At 42.8% G+C, this 20,792-nt stretch overlaps 1 protein-coding gene and 1 long non-coding RNA gene across 8 annotated transcripts in view; one reads left to right on the forward strand and one right to left on the reverse strand.

The window, feature by feature from the left end:
* Window positions 1–11,867, reverse strand: part of LOC147431402 (uncharacterized) — a 182,622-nt gene extending 170,755 nt beyond the window's left edge. Inside the window, exons 1-2 of one of the 5 annotated variants that reach the window (XR_015185693.1) lie at window positions 11,261–11,867; window positions 10,836–10,973 (exon numbers count right to left, since the gene is read on the reverse strand). This is a non-coding gene — a long non-coding RNA (uncharacterized LOC147431402). Of the gene's footprint in view, window positions 1–10,835; window positions 11,078–11,260 lie in introns of those variants that run through there. The other 4 variants (XR_015185691.1, XR_015185690.1, XR_015185692.1 and 1 more) reach the window with 4 other exon arrangements.
* The window catches only part of LOC147431403 (Calcineurin-like metallo-phosphoesterase superfamily protein), a 133,891-nt gene extending 121,462 nt beyond the window's left edge, over window positions 1–12,429 (forward strand). For all 3 annotated transcript variants that reach the window (XM_086494019.1, XM_086494018.1, XM_086494020.1), the window contains 3 exons: window positions 3,514–3,620; window positions 10,817–10,891; window positions 11,910–12,429. In XM_086494019.1, the coding sequence (XP_086350145.1) occupies window positions 3,514–3,620; window positions 10,817–10,891; window positions 11,910–12,271 (544 nt within the window). In that variant the 3' untranslated portion in view covers window positions 12,272–12,429. The remainder of the gene's footprint in view (window positions 1–3,513; window positions 3,621–10,816; window positions 10,892–11,909) is intronic.
* The last annotated feature ends 8,363 nt before the right edge of the window (window positions 12,430–20,792 follow it).

The raw sequence follows: 20,792 nt of genomic DNA on the forward strand, positions 1-20,792 counted from the left end.
ATGTCATAGAGGGACACTTGTTGGAAGGTGTTCTTCAAGATTGTCTCTACTGTAAGCTTTTCTATTTCTACCAATGGTTTCTCTAGTACCTTGATCTTCTGTAGATCGGAAACTGCTTCCAAGAAAGCTTCATCAATATCGGAGAGCAAAGATGTGGATTCTTTCTTGGCAATGGGGGATGGCTTGTCAACAGCTGAAGGCACGGTATTCACTGTTGTGAGAATGTGTGGGGAAGTTGAACCTGTTGGAATGCTAAGACCGAGAGCAGCTCCCTGGGCCCAAGTGAGGACACCCGATGGCTCCTCTACCAACTGCAACTTATTTTGAGGAGTAACCACGTGGGTAGAAGGGGGCGGCTAAGAAACGGTGCTAACTGCTATTAGATTGAGCTTGGAAAGATAAACTCATTCTGGCTTTGACTTGGGTTCGAAGCCGTGGATGCACGAAGTTTAGGGCAATCCTTATTGTAGTGATCCTTTGTTTCAGGCAATGATGGCACGGAGGGGAAAATGCCTTCTGGCAGAGGGCATTTGCTTTGGTAATGACCATATTCCCCGCATCTGTAGCACAAAATGGGCCGATTCAATGGGTGAGTCGAAGGGCGGTGCATGGAGTTGGAGGTGGAAGCATAGAAGCTTTGAGGTGATGAGGGAGCATGGGTATGATAAAAGCTCTAAGAGAAAAAAATGCTATGTATACCTTGCATAGGAGGGTTTGTCAATAAAGGTTGCATGTGGTGTGGATGGCCACAGGGAGAAACCATGTTGGATGCAGGTGGTGGCCCTTGTTGAAGAGTAGGACGAAGACTTTGCTATATTTGTCGCAATCCCTTGAGGTAGTAGTAGTCCTTGTCTTCATGTCCAGACTTTTCACAGAAGTGGCAATAAACCCGAAGGGGGCATTCATGTGGAGGGTTCCCTGGAGAGCGGCATGAGCTACACCAAACCATAGCCTTAGTCTCGTGTTGAGACTTGAGCTCTTCTAGCTCACGCTTGATCTGTTCCAATGCCTCTTGATGTTGAGGCTTCTCCTGTCTAAGAGAGAAGGACCTCTCCTCTTGAAGAGCTCGCTGTAACTTTAAGACTTCCAGTTCTCTGCGTAAAGAAGTTAAAGGATCAGAAGGACTTTCCAAAAACATTGAGGGGGTCTCTACCTGAGGAGAGTTGGTGAACAACTTCCTAGCTCTTTCTATCCTAGTAGGAGCCGCAACAAGCTCCTCCAGAGTGGCGTTAGGTCGGAGACTCTCTCGGAGTTTTTGCTGGGAAGTGCCTTCTCCACCCACTTCTTAACCATAAATTCCCCCGGTTGCTGAGGAAGCTTGGCAACCAAAGACTTGGATTTAGTCATGAGTTCTGCAAAAGTCTCCTCTGGCTGGAGCACCATGTGGCCAACTCATCCAAAACCTTTTCCTGGAAGTCACCTGGCTTGAATGCTGCACAGAACTGTTGTCTTAAAGCTACCCAAGTTGGAAAGTGATTCTCTGCAAACTGACTGTACCACTTGTCTGCTAAACCATCCAAGGTTGATAGAAACAACACCAAATAAGCATCTTCTCTATTAAGACCACGACCTCTACAGAGAGATACAAACCTCTTTCCATGGTTGTCTGCATCTTCTGAGGAGAGTCCCTTGAAAGTAGGAAACTTGATGTTTAGCTTGGCCAAAACACTGGCCAATTCCTCCATGGCCTCTTGCTCAGGAGCTTGTTGCTCAATAGCTTGTTGTAACAAAATGAGAGAGGGCTTTACTAGGTGACGTGGAAGATGTAGAATCGGATGGAGGAATGGATGATGCCGTATGTGGAGGTATGGGTGATGAGGTTGGTGGACTTCTACTAGGTACCGAGGGTTGACGCCTTCTGTTGTAGTACTTCAGAGGACTCAGTAGTGCGCCTTTGACGCTCTAATGACCACCTTGTATGTGTCATGCAGTAACCACAAACCCAACCAAGCTTTGGGCAAGAAGACCTTTAACTGGCTGAACACCGGTCTAAACTCTACTAGACCAGGGCGAGTGACTAGACCACCTGGTTGGACCAAGGACGCAGGGACGAGGAAGGACTAGCCCAGGGATGAGGAAGGACTAGACCAAGACGAGAGCTGGTTGGACCAGGGCAAGAGAGGACCAGACTAGCGGGGCAAGAGACTAGGTCAGCTAGACTAAGCTGTCTAGGTGAAACTGGACCAGACCAGTAGGCTGCACTGGGCAAGGCAAAGTAGGCGAGGCTAGGTAAACTAGCTAGCTCCTTGATTTGTACCTTAACAGACTTCAGTTGAGGTCCCACCGAGCGTGCCAAAAATGAGAGCACCTGTAGCGTGGATAGTGTGTCGTGCTCTCTACAGTGGGTGCTCCTCAGTGCAATATGCGTGACATCTCACTCAAAACAGAACGAAAACACAGGAAACAATAGATAACAACAAATCAACACAGAGACAGCAGCAGACCAGAATATATGGACTCGACTATCTCAAAGGAACCAGTACAGATACTAGCGTGGCAGCACACTCAGCTCCAGCCCAGAACTCACGGGTACAATGGGGGTATCGAGGCTCAGATGTGCAGGGATAGTGTAGACGTGCTGTGTGTATAGACTCTCTACTCTAGATGACGACATTGGACCATATATGAAGAAGATGATCGTGATGACCCAATAGCTACTACTCATATGTCCCACCATAAAGAGCCACCAACGGCTCATAAATGTCAGCCATCTAAGTCTATCTCCAAACTGAGTGGTGGTGGTGACCTGGCCACAATGTCCACTAGACCACCGTCCGTATCCCTGCCACATGTCACTGCCCAGCCGAGAGAGTCCGTCCAGTGTGAACCAGACCAGACCAACTGTACTAACTGTGTATCCTGTGAAAGTGACATTGTAGCCTGCTATAGTTGTTTATCCAAAGTATGATTAATGCACCTAACTTGCAAGAGCTTGTATTTCTAGCACGGGTAAGCCCATGAAAATTTGGCTGAGTACGCCAATTGTTGGCCACATGGCCATGCTTTTCTTCTAGTGTGGGGGATGTCCAAACTGGAGAATCAGCTTTCTAGCATGTCATACCTCTTTTCTAGCCCCGTTGGAGGATATGTGTGCACATTCTCACATAGAGGATCTGGAATGTAGTGGTGTCCCCATTTAGGTTTGGTTTTGTGGCTCGCCACGTACCGAGAACCAATCCTGAAACTCTCATTTGAAGAGACAATGAGATAGCCTTATATCTGTGGGGATTCTGAGCGTTTGCAAATATAGTACTCCTCCATTTCTGGCTGGAGAAGTGAAAGATGACTAGTATGCTACTAGGAGAGTTCGTTCTTGACCAAAGGCATCAAGCTTGTCAACCAATGGTGTAATCATCGTTTGCTAATGACATAGGCATGTGTAAGGGCTAAGCAGACATGCAAGCATTATCACATGAATGAGTGTGTGTAAATTGTATGGTTTCGACTTCTTTTGTGGGCTTTCATGTTTTTGTTACGCTATGGGAATAAATTTTGATTGAACCATTTTTTTAGATTTGGCATTCAGGGCATGAATCACAGTGCAGGGAAAATATCAAGTTTGGCATTACAAGCACCAACAGGACACGTCCTAGTGTTTCTTGGACATAATGGACCAACAGGTGAGCATGGCATGCCTTGGGTTTCAATTGGTTTATTTTCTAAGAACTATGTACAGCAGCAAATTCATCTCTCTCTCTCTCTCTCTGGAAATTGTGCTGAGGGCGAGGGCGAGCAGCTTGAGGAACGAGCAGCTGGACGAGGGCGAGGGCGAGCAGCCTGAGGTGAGGGCGTGGACGAGGGCGAGCAGCCTGAGGCGAGCTTCTGGACCAGGGCGAGCAGACTGACGAGGGCGAGCAGCCTGACAAGGGCGAGCATTATGTGGCGAGCAGGCTGACGAGGACGAGATGTCTGAGGGGAGGAAACTGAGGCGAAGGCGAGCAGGCTGAGTCAAACCCTCTCGCGCTGCCTTGCTGGACGAAGGACGAGCTCGTCGTGCTGCCAACTTGCTGGTCGAAGGACGAGGGACGAGCTCTCTCTCTGCTGGACGAGGACGAGGGACGAGGGCGAGCTGCTGGTCGAAGGCGGGGCGAGCTGCTGGACCTGGTCGAGCTGCTGGTCCTGTGTCAAGAGGGCGAGCAGGTTGCCAAGGGCGAGGACGAGGGCCCTAACCTCTGAAGGACGAGGGCGAGCTGTGCCAAGGGCGAGAGCTAGCTGCCTACCAAGGGAGAGGGCTAGGAGAGCCAAGGGCAACCAGACGAGACCAGTGCCAGGGCGAGGACGAGAGCAGTCAAGTCAGCCAGGACGAGGGCTAGGACTTGGTGACAAGGGCAAGGCCAACCAGGGCGGAGGCCAGACCTCAGCTGGTGAGGGCCTTGACTCAGTGCTCGCTTTGTTCTTCTCTCTCGGATGGACCAACCAGTCGAGGATGGTGAAGCAAGTGGCTTCACCACGCCACAAAAAATGAAAGTGACATTCAAGCGGAGGAACAGAGATAGCATGCTCTCGCCAAGCTCATTGCGGGCAGGGAAAACCGTCAGAATCCAAGATGATTTAATGATGGAGAGGGTTCAAGTGATGATTAAATCTGAGCTCAGCTTTATGAGAGATGACATCAGGAAAGAGATGTACGCAAACGCAGAGAGTTATAAGAATTCTATGTATGCAGATATGAGGAAAGAATTCGATAAAGCGATGCTAGATAAGCATGATGAGATGTATCTATCTGTGAAAGGGGAGATGCAGGCTCTAATGCGGGCAGAAGTGAATGTAATGGAATGTATCATGCAGAAAAAGTTGGATGAGGCAATTGCAAGCTTTGAATCTTGGAAAACCAATGTGGAAAAGTGCATGAAGGAAAAAGATGCAGTGATTGAAGAACTTAAAGGGGAACTTGCAGCGTGCAAAATTATGCCCAAAACAGAAGGGGAAAATCAGCCCTCGATGTTAAAGGAGCTCGAAGATATTAAGGAGCAGGTGAAAACTCTGCGCGAAGGGGAAGAACTAAACTCGAAAGAGGCTTCCTCATGGGCGGAGCGCCTTTCTAAAACACAGGATAAAGTTGACAAAGCAGAAAAATGGATTGAAGGTGCAAAGAAAGGAAAGGCCCGGATGCCAGAAGCCGCACGGACTTCTACCATCATCAATATGACCATTGAGGAGGAACAGAAGAGGAGGACTAGAGCCCTCCATGTGCGTATTCCTGGTATCAAAGACACCGAAAATGTAGAAGACGAAGTGAAGAAACTCTTGCAGCGCATGGGCATCCCAGAACCTATGCACACAGGTGCTTGGAGAGTAGGAAAGAAGGGAGTGGATGAGAAGGGAAACGTCAAAGAGAAAGCACTTATTTTGCGTTTCCCGACTTTGGAAACAAGGAAGGAATTTCTGAAGAAGAGACCAGCACTTAAGAAAACTGGAATATTTATGGGGGATGACCTTACTTTAGCACAAATAGCACATATGCAAGAGTTGATGCCAGAGATCAAGGCAGCAAGGGAGAAGGGAAAAATTGCCTTTTACAGAGGAGGGAAAGTAGTGGTTTTGGAAAAACGCACAGCATGACGGTGCGAGACATATGGGACCACACTCCGGATGGCGGCATGGAATTGTAATGGATCATATAGGCTGGATGTGGGTGCCTTTGAAGATAGCTTCAAAGATAGAGACATTGTCTTTTACTCGGAGACACATCAAAAATCTGGACAGTTGATGCCAAGTGTGACTGGCTATTTATGGGAGACAGCTTGTCGGCCAGACGCTAGATCCCAGCATGGAAGTCGAGGTTCAGGAGGGGTAGCAGTCTTATTCAAGGAAGAGTTGCAGCCGCTATTATAGATTGTCCGGAGAGATGACCAGGCGAGATACATGTGGGTGAGACTGAGAGCTGAGACAGGCAGATTCTTATACATTGCTATATGTTACTTTCCCCCTAGCACATCAGTCTATACCTCACCTAGAGGGCAATCCCCTTTCTCTATACTTGATGATGACATATGGGAGTTCTCTAGAGATGGAGATATCATTCTCTTGGGAGACTTTAATGCCAGGACGGCCAACTCCCAAACGGTATTTTATGATACCTCGGAGGAGATGCTTAGAGAGATGGATATATCGGAGATGGGACTTGACAGACACTCACAGGATAAAGAGCACACAGAGTATGGGAGATATCTCATGGAGATGACAACTACGCATGGTGTGGCCATACTTAATGGTCTAGAGATTTTTCCTTCATCTGGGGGATTCACATGCTTTCCACACAAACATGGGGCCAGTACAGTGGACTATGTCATGACTTCACCGAGCTTCATCTCTCATATTCAAGATCTCAGTGTGGGCCCTAGGCCTGTTGGAGTAGCAGTGGACCATGCTCTCCTGACTTTTGCAGTCTCTTTCCAGTATAAGGTCTCTCAGACACCACGGAGGATTGCACACACACGGTATACTTTTACACCAGAGATGGATTCAGTTTATGTGGAAGAGATTTACAAATGGATGGGGGCAGCCTGTATATATAGTGGAGGAGATCACCACTTTATTGACGGAGATCTTGCATGGGGCAGCAGCAGAGGCATACCCACACACTCAACCAGATCAGAGAAGACGTTCTAAGAACATGCCTCAGAATAGTTGGTATGATGAGGAGTGCAGAGAGATGAGAGTTCAGATTCAGAGCAAGCTTATACTTGGAGTCATTACATATAGACAGTCTCAGATTGCCCTTCAGCGTTTAGTGCGACGGAAGAAGTGGGCCTTTTTAGCCCAGATGGAACGTGATTTGTATCAGCTCTTTTTGAGCCGAGATTCAGGTGAGGCCTGGCGTCTCTTCCATGAGCACTCACCTCCTCCAGTGATTACCTCTCCCGAGATTTGGGGTCAATATGCAGCATCATTATATACAGTACCTGGGCAACCACCATTACCAGACCCTCTAGAGCCATGTCCAGCCACTAGTACCTTCTTTACCACTGAGATGGTGAAGAACACCATTGACAGGATGAGGACTAGGAGAGCATATGATCATGATGGTTTGGTGGCAGAGCACTTGATACATGCTAGAGATTTACTGTCAGAGGTTCTTGCGCGGTTGTTTAACCGTGTCATGTGTGAGGGACTACCTGAGTCCTGGAGATTATCTACTATTGTACCTCTTTTCAAGGCAGGGGACCCCACGGTACCAGGGAACTACCGTACTATTATGATAGGGCACACATTGGCACGGTTGTATGCATCCATTCTTGAACAGCAACTGAGTAAATGGGCAGAAAATGAGGGCATACGAGCAGCAGGACAAGCTGGGTTCAGGAGGGGTTTCTCCACTTTGGACCATATTCTTACACTCACAGCCATTATTGAGGAGGGTCGGGCACATGGGAGACGGATGTATTGTTGCTTTGTGGACTTCCGCAAGGCATTTGACACAGTGCCGAGGACCAGATTGATGCACAGGCTACTGAAGTTGGGAGTACCCACAGAGATCATATGGGGGATCATGGCTTTATACGGCTCAGTGACTGGCCAGGTACGCACTCCTGAGGGGATTTCTGACATTGTTCATTCGACTATTGGAGTGAAACAGGGGTGTCCTTTGTCCCCTACACTTTTTGGTATTTATGTAGATGAGGTCTCTGACTACATTGACAGAGAGGGTGACAGAGGCGCTCAACTGGCAGGGACATGGATCCCTTTATTATTATATGCTGATGATATTGTGTTAATGTCAGAGTCGCCAGAGGGCATGACATTTGGATGCATTGCACAACTTTGCAAAGGATAGTGGACTGTCTGTGAACCTTGGTAAAACCAAGGTTATGGTGTTTAACACCACACCACAGTGGGTCAAGAGATCGGCACCTACACTCGTATATGGCCAAGACACTGTGGAGTACACAGATGAATATACATATCTGGGGGTGGTTTCACGGGACCGAGGTTTACCCTAAGGAGAGCAGCAGAGACTAGACTATCCAGAGCCTATGCGGCATTAGGAGGGCTAGAGAGGATGTGTTCGCAGGTTCAGTTTCAAGAACCACGAACAAAACTATGGCTCTTTGATACTTTGGTTGCTTCAGCTATGCTTTATGGGGTCCAAGTTTGGGGACCATCTGTGAATCATGACAGTTGGAGGAACATGGAGAGACCCTTGGTATTTATGATATCTCGGATGGTTAGAGCCAAGGCTTCTGTACCACATGCGATTATTCGAGCGGGGGTAGCCGCCCCTCCTATAGAGATTGAGGCTCTTATCATATCAGTGTCCTTTATGCATAGTCTATGGGATACACATAGAGGGAGATATACTAGACTGGCTCTTGAGTCCTCTAGACAGTTAGCGATGCAGGGAGATGCATCATGTTGGTATGCACAGATGACCTCATGGTTTCAGAGACATGGTTTCAGCATGGATAGATTGCCTCCCTTTCAGTATTCCTTGGACGCACCCTCCCTGCCAGTCACACGGACGGAGATCACTAGACTCATTCGTCAGGATCTTATACAGTTGGACACCAGGAGGACATGGGTAGAACCGATACAAGAGTTGGGCACGAAGATGGCTTTCTACAAAGAGCACCTTCTCCAACTTTCAGGGGATGGGTTTGTGACTCGTCCGAACTACATGGACACTCATTTATCTCATGGTCTGCGATGTGCTATTGGTCAGATTCGCACATCCTCACACCAGCTGGAGATTGAGACGGGTAGATTCAGAGGGATACCACCAGAGTCTAGGATATGTCAACTATGCGGTAGAGAGCCAGAGACAAAGCTACACTACATATGCCACTGCACTGTGTATTATGAGATACGAGGGCGCTTCCATTGCTTATTCAGGGAGGGTTTTGGACCCCTAGATAGAGTCATGAGATATCAGGACCAGAGATGCCTTAGCTTATATCTACTTGAGCTACACCGACATAGAGACAGTCTGTTGGGGAGACATGGAGTACGACAGTCGCAGAGACAGATCATAGATTTCTTTGGATTGAGGGAGCCAAGAGACCAACCACCAGCACAGGGTTGTACCCCCATTCATACCAGAGGCACCCTCATTGACAAGGCGATTGAGCTCGGGAGATCGAGACGACCACGACCAAGACACAGGAGCACACTACATTGACGAAGGCTCCAGCAGAGGATCAGAGGCATTCTAGCATGACACCCAAATTGTCATTGAGGGCCTATTCTACATTTTCACACTTCATTTCAGTTTTCATTTTTATTTTTACTTTCAGTACTTTTTGTACTTGTACTTCAGACATTGTATTAGATTCACCACTTTGTATCTGATGGTCTCATAGGTCATTTTGGCCTTTTGAAGACGTTAATATATCATTTCATTTCATTTCTCTCTGGCAAGAAAAGGGGCTGTATTCTGTGTACATAAGAGACCTCTAGAGATGCACAGCGGCCTGTCACCTAGAGGAAGTACAAAAGTGGGCTAACAAGGTGTGAACTATATATACATCAAGTTGACCTATACGAGCAATGTAAACCGAACCACTGTGGGGTTGCATAATGCCATGTGATCTGGCCATGATCTCGACGGAAAAGAACTGACGATCTCGCCCATCTGTGAAAAAGGACTCATGGGCGCTGCTCCGCTGCCCTGGAGGAGCCGGCTGAAGAATCCCAATGACTACGAAGAGTATGCAGCAGCTCGGTTTGAATGGCTGTTAGAGCTGTGGACGTAGGGGAGGACCGAGCCCAAAATGCGGGCACATCGAGCCTTCCACATGGTCCAAAGCGTGATGCTGCCTATCGTGGTGAAAACTGTGTCTCGGTGGCAGAAATCCAACTCATGACCTGCATCTGGTGTCACGTGTAGAGTACCTGGTCTATATTCTAAGGGAGTAAGCAGGAGGACTGGGATAGTTTCCTACGATGTCAAAATTCTCTTCTTCTCGTGTGCACACGCGCGCTAATAAGAAGAGGAAAATGGTATAACCTTTCTATCACCCAAGTGTGGTAGATTGGTTATGCCATTTCCCTCTTGAATAACAGGTCTTGAGTTCAACTCTCCTCGTCGGATAGATCTTTAGACTTTAAGGTCTCTTGGGATAATTTCCTACAACGTTAAAATTCTCTTCTTCTCGGGTGTGTGTGTGTGTGTGTGTGTGTGTGTGTGTGTGTGTGTGTGTGTGTGCGTGCGCTAATACGAAGAGGAAAATGGTAAAACCTTTCTATCACCCAAGTGTGGTCGATTGGTTGTGCCATTTCCCTCTTGCATAACAGGTCTTGAGTTCAACTCTCCTTGTCGGATAGATCTTTAAGGTCTCTTGGGATAGTTTCCTACGATGTTACAATTCTCTTCTTCTTCTTCTTCTTCTCTCTCTCTCTCTCTCTCTCTCTCTCTCTCTCTCTCTCTCTCTCTCTCTCTCTAGTAGTAGTATCTTTGTTCTAGTTCTTTTGTACCTAGACATGGTATTAGGTTCACCATTTTGTAAGAGATTGGTCTCATAGGTCATTTTGGCCTTTTGAAGACTTTAATATAACATTTCATTTCTCTCTCTCTCTCTCTCTCTCTCTCTCTCTCTCTCTCTCTCTCTCTCTCTCTCTCTCTCTCCAAAAGTAGAGTGCAAACCATAGATGCTGAAACTAGTGATACTGAAGTGGAAAAATGCATGATTGAGAGAGAGGTAAATCAGTGAAAACCCACATCCATCTCTTTTTCCAGGTCTGCTTTTGCTCGAATGTAAACATTGTTTGCCTCTGATTAGTAGAGCTATCCAAATATGTATACTTAGGCATCAAACATTAGCTTTCTCCGCTACTTTCTATTGATAACAGATTGTTTCTTATTGTTGTCTCTTTACAGGCTTAGGTTCAAAGCCCATGGACATATGTGGGAAGGACTGGAGCGCAAAATCTTCAGGAGACCATGGTGACCCTGGTGAGTCCTTGCAAGAAAAGTGCTGAATTGGTTTCTTCATGGGGAAAACAGTGGATTATGGGACACTTTAATCCATTCAGTTCTGCATAAAGAAGTTTGTCTGAGGAACCACTGTGTCATCAACAGTAGCTATTAACAAGAGGGGACTTGTGTATATCGAGAGAGCACCAAGTAAGCATTGCATGCCTGTGAAAGCTTTCAGAGAATTTAAAATGCTTATGAAGACGTGTTCAGCACTCAGTTACTAATAATCTGCTTCAAAGTTTGATTGAATCACATCATCTAGTCTACAAAGGTAAGCCTATTTGATTAAGTATTATATTACTTGAAAACAGGGTGAGCATTGAGAGTAGAGACGCAGAAACTTACAACATGTCGGTAACGATTCAATTCTTGAGCCATATTGCTGTATGTGATTTTCCACTTATGCCATGCTGGGTGCCCGGATAGGAGGAGACAAGGGAGGAGGACCTTTGGAAATGCTTTCTATACTCTGTCCTTTCCTGTCCAAATGTCCAGTATTGAAAATACAAAATACTGAAGTAACAAACGCTAAATGTCAACAAAGAAGTGAGCCTGTAGAGCCAGCTAAGCCTGATCTTCTGCATGGATGTGCCTGTGTACACATGCAAGTAGTCGTGTCTTGTGTGTGGGTGCTCACGTGCACATGCACTCTTGCCCATAACACATATGCGTGTGTAATGCAGATGCTCAAAGCTATCTTCACTTCAAGCAGAGCTTGTGAATGATTTTTTCTTTTCCTGCAAAGAAAGAGAGCATAAATGCCTATTTGCGAGGCATATTTATGTAGATGCAATAACCAACACGTCCTCTTATTCACACTAGCAAAATGCAGAACATGAATCACATAGAAATCTTATCTGCACATAGGGTACTCTTGTGAATCAGGCAAAGCGGAAAGGCTCTCATTTTGATTTATTTTTTTTCCGATAAATTTGATATTGTTTGTGCCTCTTCAAAAGCTTAATCTGTGCTCATCGTCTTTGGCATGTTCCAGATTTGGAGGCAGCACTCAAGAAAGTCAAAGAGAGAGGTTCACACAATGTACAGCTAGTGATTTTTGGTCACATGCATAAAACATTAAGCTTAGGTAGAGGCGAGCGGACCATGCTTGTGAGAGGGCAAGATAACATTATTTATGTGAATGCTGCGGTAGTGCCCCGTGTGATAGCTATCGATGCCAGCAAGTGCCACCCCAACAATACCGGCCTCCAGACCTTTCGGAACTTCACCGTCATCGACTTGAACAATGGACAAGTAGAGAAGATTTCTGAGACATGGGTAAGAGTTGGTGATAATGTTTCAGTTGATCATGAGCACATATTATATTCTTCCCTCACACCTCAGCAAAGTGTATAGTCTAATTCGAGAAGGATGCACTTTCAAACTGGCCAATTTTATAAAGGTAGACGCACAATGAACGAGTGTATATAACATTTTTTGGATTTTATGTTTTGAGGTGTGGTCATGTTTTAAGAATCAAGCCATATAATGCTTTTTAAACAGGAATTTTCACACATTGATTCAATTTCAGCCCCCCCACTCATCTCTAATAGGAGTGTGACACAAGCCTAGGAAACTTAATTAACCCTTCACTTTATAAGATATTTACCTTCATAATAGCGAAAACTGGTATGAACTTGCAAATTATAGAAAGAGCTTAAATGCTAGTACTCAACCAAGAGGCAAACACATGCAACAATAAACTACTGTGCATGTTACATTCGGTGTGAAAAACAATGGTACTCATTATCCACAGAATTTAAGTATTTCTAATAGAGAAGGTTAACACATCAGGAACTAACATAGCACAATTGATATTTAACATCTTGAAATGTAGCATGATCTATTTTTGTTCATACCTTAGATAAACTTCAGATTTGTCAAGTAAGGTTGTTCATATTGGGATGTAACCATGAGGGGTGATGTAGTCGGTCTGCACCTTGAGCAGAGTATCTTATATGTATTGATAGAGCAAGGCGGTAATCATAAGAAAACCTTATTACGAAAGGTTGCTTGTTTCACTTTCACAAGTTATGATTATGTCATGTTTATGTGGGTGGCCTAAGCTCTTTTCAAGGAAAGTTGCAATTTTAACCGTGGAACGGATTGATTGCATGCAATCACAATGGAGACAGGTGCAGGCACTCTAGTGTCCACCACACACAATAGAGTCATACAGAACCTAAATCGCTTGAAAAACAAATAATTGCGTTCTCTCTCTCTCTCTCTCTCTCTCTCTCTCTCTCTCTCTCTCTCTCTCTCTCTCTCTCTCAATATGTAGCCATATTGATTGCCCAAAGAAATGTACATGGTCAAACAGCCAATCAAGCAAATATGCACAAGGGTTGGAAGACCAATATTGGACATGTACATCAGAAGCATATAGCCAGGATGACGAAGTAGTCATGCTACAAAATTAGGCAATAAATGTCTACGTCAAGATGCCATGCTAGCCTTCCAAACTTGCTCAATTGTCGCAGAAATGACTCAAGCAATGGTGAGCGAAAGGTACATTCCAAAGCAAAGTGCCTCTCAATTGAAATGCATGCCATTGAACACCACTTGCACCTCAAGAATTAAAGGCAATCTTGTTGGTCCAATTATGCCGAAAATCCCAACAGAGGCATAAACTAGAGACAATTGCATATACTCAAGATGACATGCATGAGAACACTTTCCAAATACCCAATCATCGTGAGGGAAAAAAGCAAGATAAAATCAGAGAGGAACGGTAAGAGGATAAGTGATTAAGTGATTGAATTGTGCAAAAAGAAGTGTCAATTATTGGGTTTTCTTCCTTCTAATCTTGCAAAGGGTAATCAATGACGAAGACAATGAGCACATGAGGAGAAGGAAAGCAATTGTAAAGTTGCTCCCAAATACTTGTTACCCACAAGGGATATGATAAGGATGTCACACTAGGTAAAGAGAAAAGGTAGCTACATTGTGGTGACACAACATTAAATTAGACAAACAATACCTAGCTCAACCATGTGGCAAAGCTGTTAGCAAAGGTGCTCTTTGCAATGCCATGTACTAGTTCTAGAGGTGGCAAGCACCTTAGATATTAAAGACTTGGTTGTCTCTCTATGAGAGGGTGGCTTTCAATCCACAAACTTCATTAAATATCTCCATGAAAGCACAAGAAAAAGTGAGCAAGGAGGAATGTTGACATTTAATTGGTTCATATGCATTTACCATATGCCACCATGTTGCCTCTATCGTAGTCTTGGCAAGTGGAAGAGTAGCCTTCGACATATGAATTACTCAGCAAACAATGGACACCCATAACTGCATGGAATCAACACACATCTCTTGAAGAACACTCCAATTCTTGGATTATTTTTGCTGATAAATCCAAAATGTTGCGCCCATTCTTTGAAGGGTGGGTATGGGTTTCCATGAGACCCAAATCGTTCTCAATTTGTGGTCGTTTTCTTTCAAATCATGAAGTCAGACTTGAGTGATCTAAGAGATTGAAAAACCACAGAAAGCATGATTGTACTACTTCTAGCTGCACATGAGAAGGCCATGCCTACAATTTCTAATAGACAGTTATCATAATTTTGCCAAGGATCCGTGAAAGTAATTGATTGACCAGAAAGCCCACACAATGATAATAGTTAAGGTGCTTGAATGCATTATGCTTGTGCTTTGCATGTCTTTGCCACCCCAATGCCTAGAAATGCTACTTGTGCAACCAAGAAAGAAAAAATTGGGCATGATCATGCATAGAGTGGACGCAAGCTCATAAAGAGACCAAGGTAGCATTGCTTAGTCCAAAAATTTATTTGTCTATCTTTAAAACCAAACAAGAATAAACAATTAATGCTTGGACTACAAGTTGTTGCCCTAACATTGGTGGCTTATTTTTTTCAAAAAAGTTATTGCTACTTGCTTGCATCAGACTCTAGTGCAATATGGATTTATAAAACTTGCAATATTTTACATACCACTCTTAATGGTCAGCCGGGTTTTAATTATGCTCCTTCCTTTCGGTCACGAAAGCCCACACCTGCACAAATCATCCATGATCCAATCAATATTTTCTTATGTTTAGTTAGATTTCTAGAACACCTCTAATCACCTTGGCTAGAGTTTCATTTCAGGATTGATGATGCTATGGGTGTGGCCCACGTATATCCAATGTATACACTCCATCAATATAGGTTCTACCTTTCATGCCATAATTGATGGTAGTATTAGTGACTCAATTGTCACTTATTTACCAAGGCGGGTCTGTCCTCTCAAATCCTTTAATTTTTCCCATTTCCACCCACCCCATATTCATGCTCCTATCTCATTTAGCATTGCATAATGTGATTGATGAGGAACTTTTCAAGTTGCATTGAGAAGGGACCTTGGGAAACAACTTAATGAGCCCAATCTTCATAGAATTTAGCATAGTATAATAACTCCAAACATGCTAACAAAGGGTTGTAGGTGGGGTGCTTCAAAGCTTTAGCATACTAAGAAAAAAATTCATTAGTAAGTCCATCCAGTCGCCTGATTTTGATTTTTGGCAAATTCAAGACATCTTCAACCTCATGTACTGCAATGTGAACCTCAAGAGCACTAGCTGTATCAGGTAACACATGGACATACACCAAGCTAATCATAAGGTTTCTAGATTCTCTCTCTCTCTCTCTCTCTCTCTCTCTCTCTCTCTCTCTCTCTCTCTCTCTCTCCCCCAAAAAAAAAAAAAGAGATGTGAGATCTTTTGGGATTGTTCCTAGGCTTCTACTTCAAGTCATTCTAATAATCATAACCTTACGAGGGGTTGAGTTCTCACCATGGTGTTTTATAGGGAGAGGCTATCATCCTTATCACCACCTAAGATGCCGCATCTATAATCGTGCATGTTGCTGCACAAATGGTGCAAAGAAAATGGAACATGAAAGCTCTTAATATTAGGAGCTTTTCATTAATTATTGATTCAATAAAATTTTCCTTGATATTTCACTTTGTGAAAGAATCCTTTCATTTAAGGGACTCATAGACAAGATCTTCTTTTTCTTATAAATGTATTGATTTTTTTGTTTTAGCGTGTGAATAAGTTCTTTTATTTCACTGTTTTTTAACACTCTTTTCATTTTATTTTTCTTTATAAAATGCCAATGTGTACATTTAATCTTGTTGTTTAAATGGGGTGCTTTGTGACATATAGGGCATTTGTGATTAATGGGCAATGCAATTTTATATTAAAACATAACAAAAATGACATGCTTTTAGGTACTCATTTAAACCTACTCCCTATAATTCTCATCCCCCCTTAACTTTAGCAACAATTCATGGTTGCCATTCATTCATTTGAAGGGTAAATTTTAAACTACCCTTCATTCAACCATATTCAAGCACACGTTAGAAGGGCTACTCCAAGAGTTCAATATCATGTCCTTCTTCTGAAGGGTAGAATTATTTTTGCCCTTCATTGGAAGGTAAAAGTGCCTCCGAAGGGCACGAAGCCTTTAAAAATGAGCCCAAAATGTCATTGTGGGTGGCATGTACATATCTTCTTGTTGTGACCCTCGAGAAACGCTTGTGAAAGTGTTGCTTTTGGAAGAATGAGTGAGTTGCGTAGCTTGCCACTTTAAATGCTTTGGGGTATGCTCAAAAAGGCCTTAGAGAACACGAGATTAAGAAGTGCATCATACCAGGTTTGATCCCATGATGTGAAATATTGACTCAATAAAATTTTCCTTGATATTTTACTTTATGACATAGAACTTTAATTTAAGGACTTCATGAAGGTCCATTTCATTCAATTGTTTTATTATTTCATATGCTTATTAAACCTATCTTTTCTTATCAAAGCATTAAAATATATTTTTTGTGTTAGTTTATCAATGGATGTCTTTATATTATTATTTATATTTTACTTCCTTTTGTTTTAAATTGCCAATGTTTAAGTGGAGCCCTTTATAACATATAAGGAGTTTGTGATTATGTGTGTATAATGGAAAATACAATTTTAGATTAAAATACATGTGAATATAGACACACATTTAAACTTACTCCCCATAACTCTCATCCCCTCCTTAACTTGACCGGGCCTTTGTGATTCCTCACCTTGTTATAATTGCTTTTTAAGTCAAAACTTGAAGTATTTGCCTACTTCTACGTGACCTTGTAAAGATTCAACGGTTTTTATCAAGGCAAGCTTGGAATCTTGCTAGGATTTAAGATTTTAGCTAGTTACAAAAATACACTAAATCTCGGTTTCTTGTGAGCGTTGGTGGGAGACCAAGAGGAAATATGACCCTCTCTGAAGAAACTTATCTCTAAAAACTTAGGAAGCCTACATATGGAAATTTTAGCGATACATTAACTATATTTGAAAGTTTTTATGCGAAAGTCCTCTCTTATTACTTTGCTTTGATTTGCTTTGACGAGGAAAGATGTACATGGGTAAAAAACAAAAGATCTAGATGGGGAAGAGGCTTCTAAATTAAAATTGGGAAATTCTGGTTCCATCTTTGGATAGAATCCAAAATAGAAAACTCACCATCTATCTATCTATACTTCTATACTATATATAAGGCAGCTTCAAAATTAGAGGGCCAAAGAAGCCCTCCACTTGTCAATGAAAGGATGACTCTACTTTGCTTTTGAAAGCTTAGTTTACTTTTCATTTGAAATCCATCTGAGTTGTACTTTGCCTTTTGAAGGCCATAAAGAAACTCTCTTTTTTTCCTACACAAATCCACACATAGCGTTCCAATTTGAAGGGAGGTATTTATACGTTATTTTAAAGAGCTTAGAGAAATGCCAAACTCCGGATGCTTCCTTCATCTAAAAATGTTGAGTTAAAGACTCATGTTGAACACCCTATGCATTGTTGTTCTATTTCATTCAGGGATGTGCACATTGCATATTGCAGTTGAGAGAGAGAGAGAGAGAGAGAGAGAGGGAGGGAGGGAGGGGAGGAGGAGGAGAAGAAGAAGAAGAGTATTTAACGTCGTAGGAAACTATCCCAAGAGACCTTAAAGATCCATCCAACGAGGAGACTTGAACTCAAGACCTGTTATTCAAGAGGAAATGGCATAACCAATCTACCACACTTGGGTGATAGAAAGGTTATACCATTTTTCCCTTTTTATTAGCACACCCACATACCCACACACACACACACACACACCTGAGAAGAAGAGTATTTTAACGTCATAGGAAACTATCCCAAGAAACCTTAATAAAGATCTATCCGACGAGGAGACTTGAACTCAAGACCTGTTATTCAAGAGGGAAATCGCATAACCAATCTACCACACTTTGGTGATAGAAAGGTTATACCATTTTCCCCTTTTTATTAGCGTGCGCGTGCGTGCACACACACTAAAAAATCTTTTGGTTTTTAGGTCAAAACTTGAAGAATTGCTGATAATTATACTAAAACTTGCAATTTTTTGTTGATTTAGTGTTGTTTATCTTGAAGATTTTTTCCACATAAAGGCATCATGGCCATGCAACTGAGTATATCTTTACATCTTATTATTGCCCAACAAGGATCAACCATCACAGTTGTAATTGTACATGTACATTTTTGTTTAGATGATTTGTATGACATGCTTTCAATTACAATTCCATAAGTTAGAGAGAGAGAGAGAGAGAGAGAGCTAATTGACGAGTCTTCATTCAAGACTTGAGAGGGGGGAAAGAGAGATAATCAAGAGAGAAACGAATAAAATAACTTTATAAATCATGGGAGGCAATCCAATGCTACATCAAAGATCTACCCAACAAGTATTGAACATGTTTTATGATGATTATAATGCAAGACAGTTGAATGAAACCTACGACTTGATTTTTTGTCACTTAAGCTGAATCCCTGTGGGAGTAGCCTTACAACCTTTTTTAACCAAGAAAATTAAAGCTTTGAGCTACGAGGTTCCAAGGGCCGACGATGATTTCTGTTTGTAGGTGAAGGCCATGAGCTTTGAGACGAAAAATAAGGAGTGTGTGTGGACTCGCCGTGGCGAGGATAGCAGATCGGCATGATTAGATTTCACCAAGGTGCTAAAGGTAAAAAGACCCCAAAGAGTAAAAAACCCTTTAGCCTTATTGAATGCTTAAAATGAAGCTATCTAGGACTAAGGTACTCCTAGGCTAGGTCATAAGCTTGATCTCCAACATAAAGAACCAAGTATGTTGACTTGACGTGCTCCTATCTTATTGGGTTCTTGCATCATGTTTATGGTTCTATGATGTACAACATGCAAGACATGGTTGTGTCACTATATTTTAAATTAGAATTGAATTGTTTGTTGTTTTCAAGGCTTTTGGAGTCAATCTAGATGGGGCAAAGTAGGCACTTTATTAGTTTAACCCGATAACTTTGATGATCAAGTCATTGAAGATTAAAATTTTTAGCCATGCATCTAGTAATGTCTTTATGCTTTTGTTCCTAATTGATGATTTGTTTGAGTTTGTATACAAGAAATCTACACCTAATTTACCATGAATGGTGACTAAGATTACATGTGCCTAAGAGCCATAGGATACACCTGCATATAGCAAAGTAGTCGTCAAGTTTTCATGGGGACACAAAGGGGCTGAAATCTATGCTCATTACATGTATAGAGATTTGCTAAGATTTTTTGTTTGTGATGCATGTGTTTTCTCTTCTTATCTTCATGATATGTTGTGTAGATAACCATAGTAGTTCCACTTCTCTTATGAAAATTTGAATTTTTTTTGCATCACTTGATTGTTACAAGGGTGTAAATCAATATGTTCCAATTAACTAATGCATGCATGCGTTAGTTGTCAGTTTGTATTTCTAAAATAATATAATTTCTTTTGTTAAGAATATTTTATGTCCTCCCATCTAACCATTAGTTTTGTCTAGTTTAGCATAAGCATGCATGTGAGAAATACCGTTGCAAGGATCCACATAAAGATGCAAAAGATGAAGGAGAAGCTCAAGAGCATACAACAATGGAAGTAGTATTACTAAGTGTGCCAATGCAAAGATAAGCCTTGCCCTAAAGTGGTGGACATATATACAAAGGGGAAGGGGACCTCCTAGAGAGGGGAAAAAGTGCCCTAGAGTGATAGGTGTATATACAAGCCGAGGGGAAAAACTCCTAAAGAGGGAAAGTAAGCACCCTAGAGTGATGGGTGTAAATACAAGCACGGGGGGATAAAGTGCCCCGACGGTTCTGCGTATGTTTACACACATCACTACCATAATATGGTAACAAACCCCCCTGGAGCGATGCGATGAACATGAGATGGTACTCATGTATAGGGAAGTGCCAAACCCTATGTGATCAATCCACAAAGGGGAGTAGGCCCAAATCTTTGCAGAAAGTTTTGAAATTTTCATGAGGCAAAGCCTTTGCAAAAAAATCAATCGGGTCTGCCTACATAGGCACATAAGCCATGTTGACCTCTCTTGAAAATAATCTCTTCCTAACATAACGATAATGCACCTCTATGTGCTTTGGGTGAGCACGAAATGTTGGGTTCATCACAAATGCCAAAACACTCTGACTATAAGTAAAGATGGTGGTGGTAAAATGCTATCCAAAACCCAACTCACTCAAAAGGAATCCAAACCAAACACACTCAACTATAGCTGTGAAAGTTGTCATGCACTTACCCTCACAAGTAGAATTTTCCAATGTAGGCTACTTCTTGCTCGAACGAGATGTGCATGAGCTAAGCAGAATGAAATAGAAACCACTAGTGGACACTCATAGCGACAAGCCCAATCCAAGCATGAAAAAGCATGTCAATTTGGCAGCAATTATCCTCCCTTGGGATAAAATAAACCAAGATATATGGTTCCACTCAAGTAGTGAATTAAATCCCTTCCAATGCATAAAAGCTCACCTGTGAGACTACATAATGAACATCTAGGGTTGTAATGCTTACG

The sequence above is a fragment of the Adiantum capillus-veneris genome, chromosome 21, assembly GCF_014529385.1.
Source record: "Adiantum capillus-veneris isolate H3 chromosome 21, ASM1452938v2, whole genome shotgun sequence".
NCBI classification, from domain to species: domain Eukaryota; kingdom Viridiplantae; phylum Streptophyta; class Polypodiopsida; order Polypodiales; family Pteridaceae; genus Adiantum; species Adiantum capillus-veneris.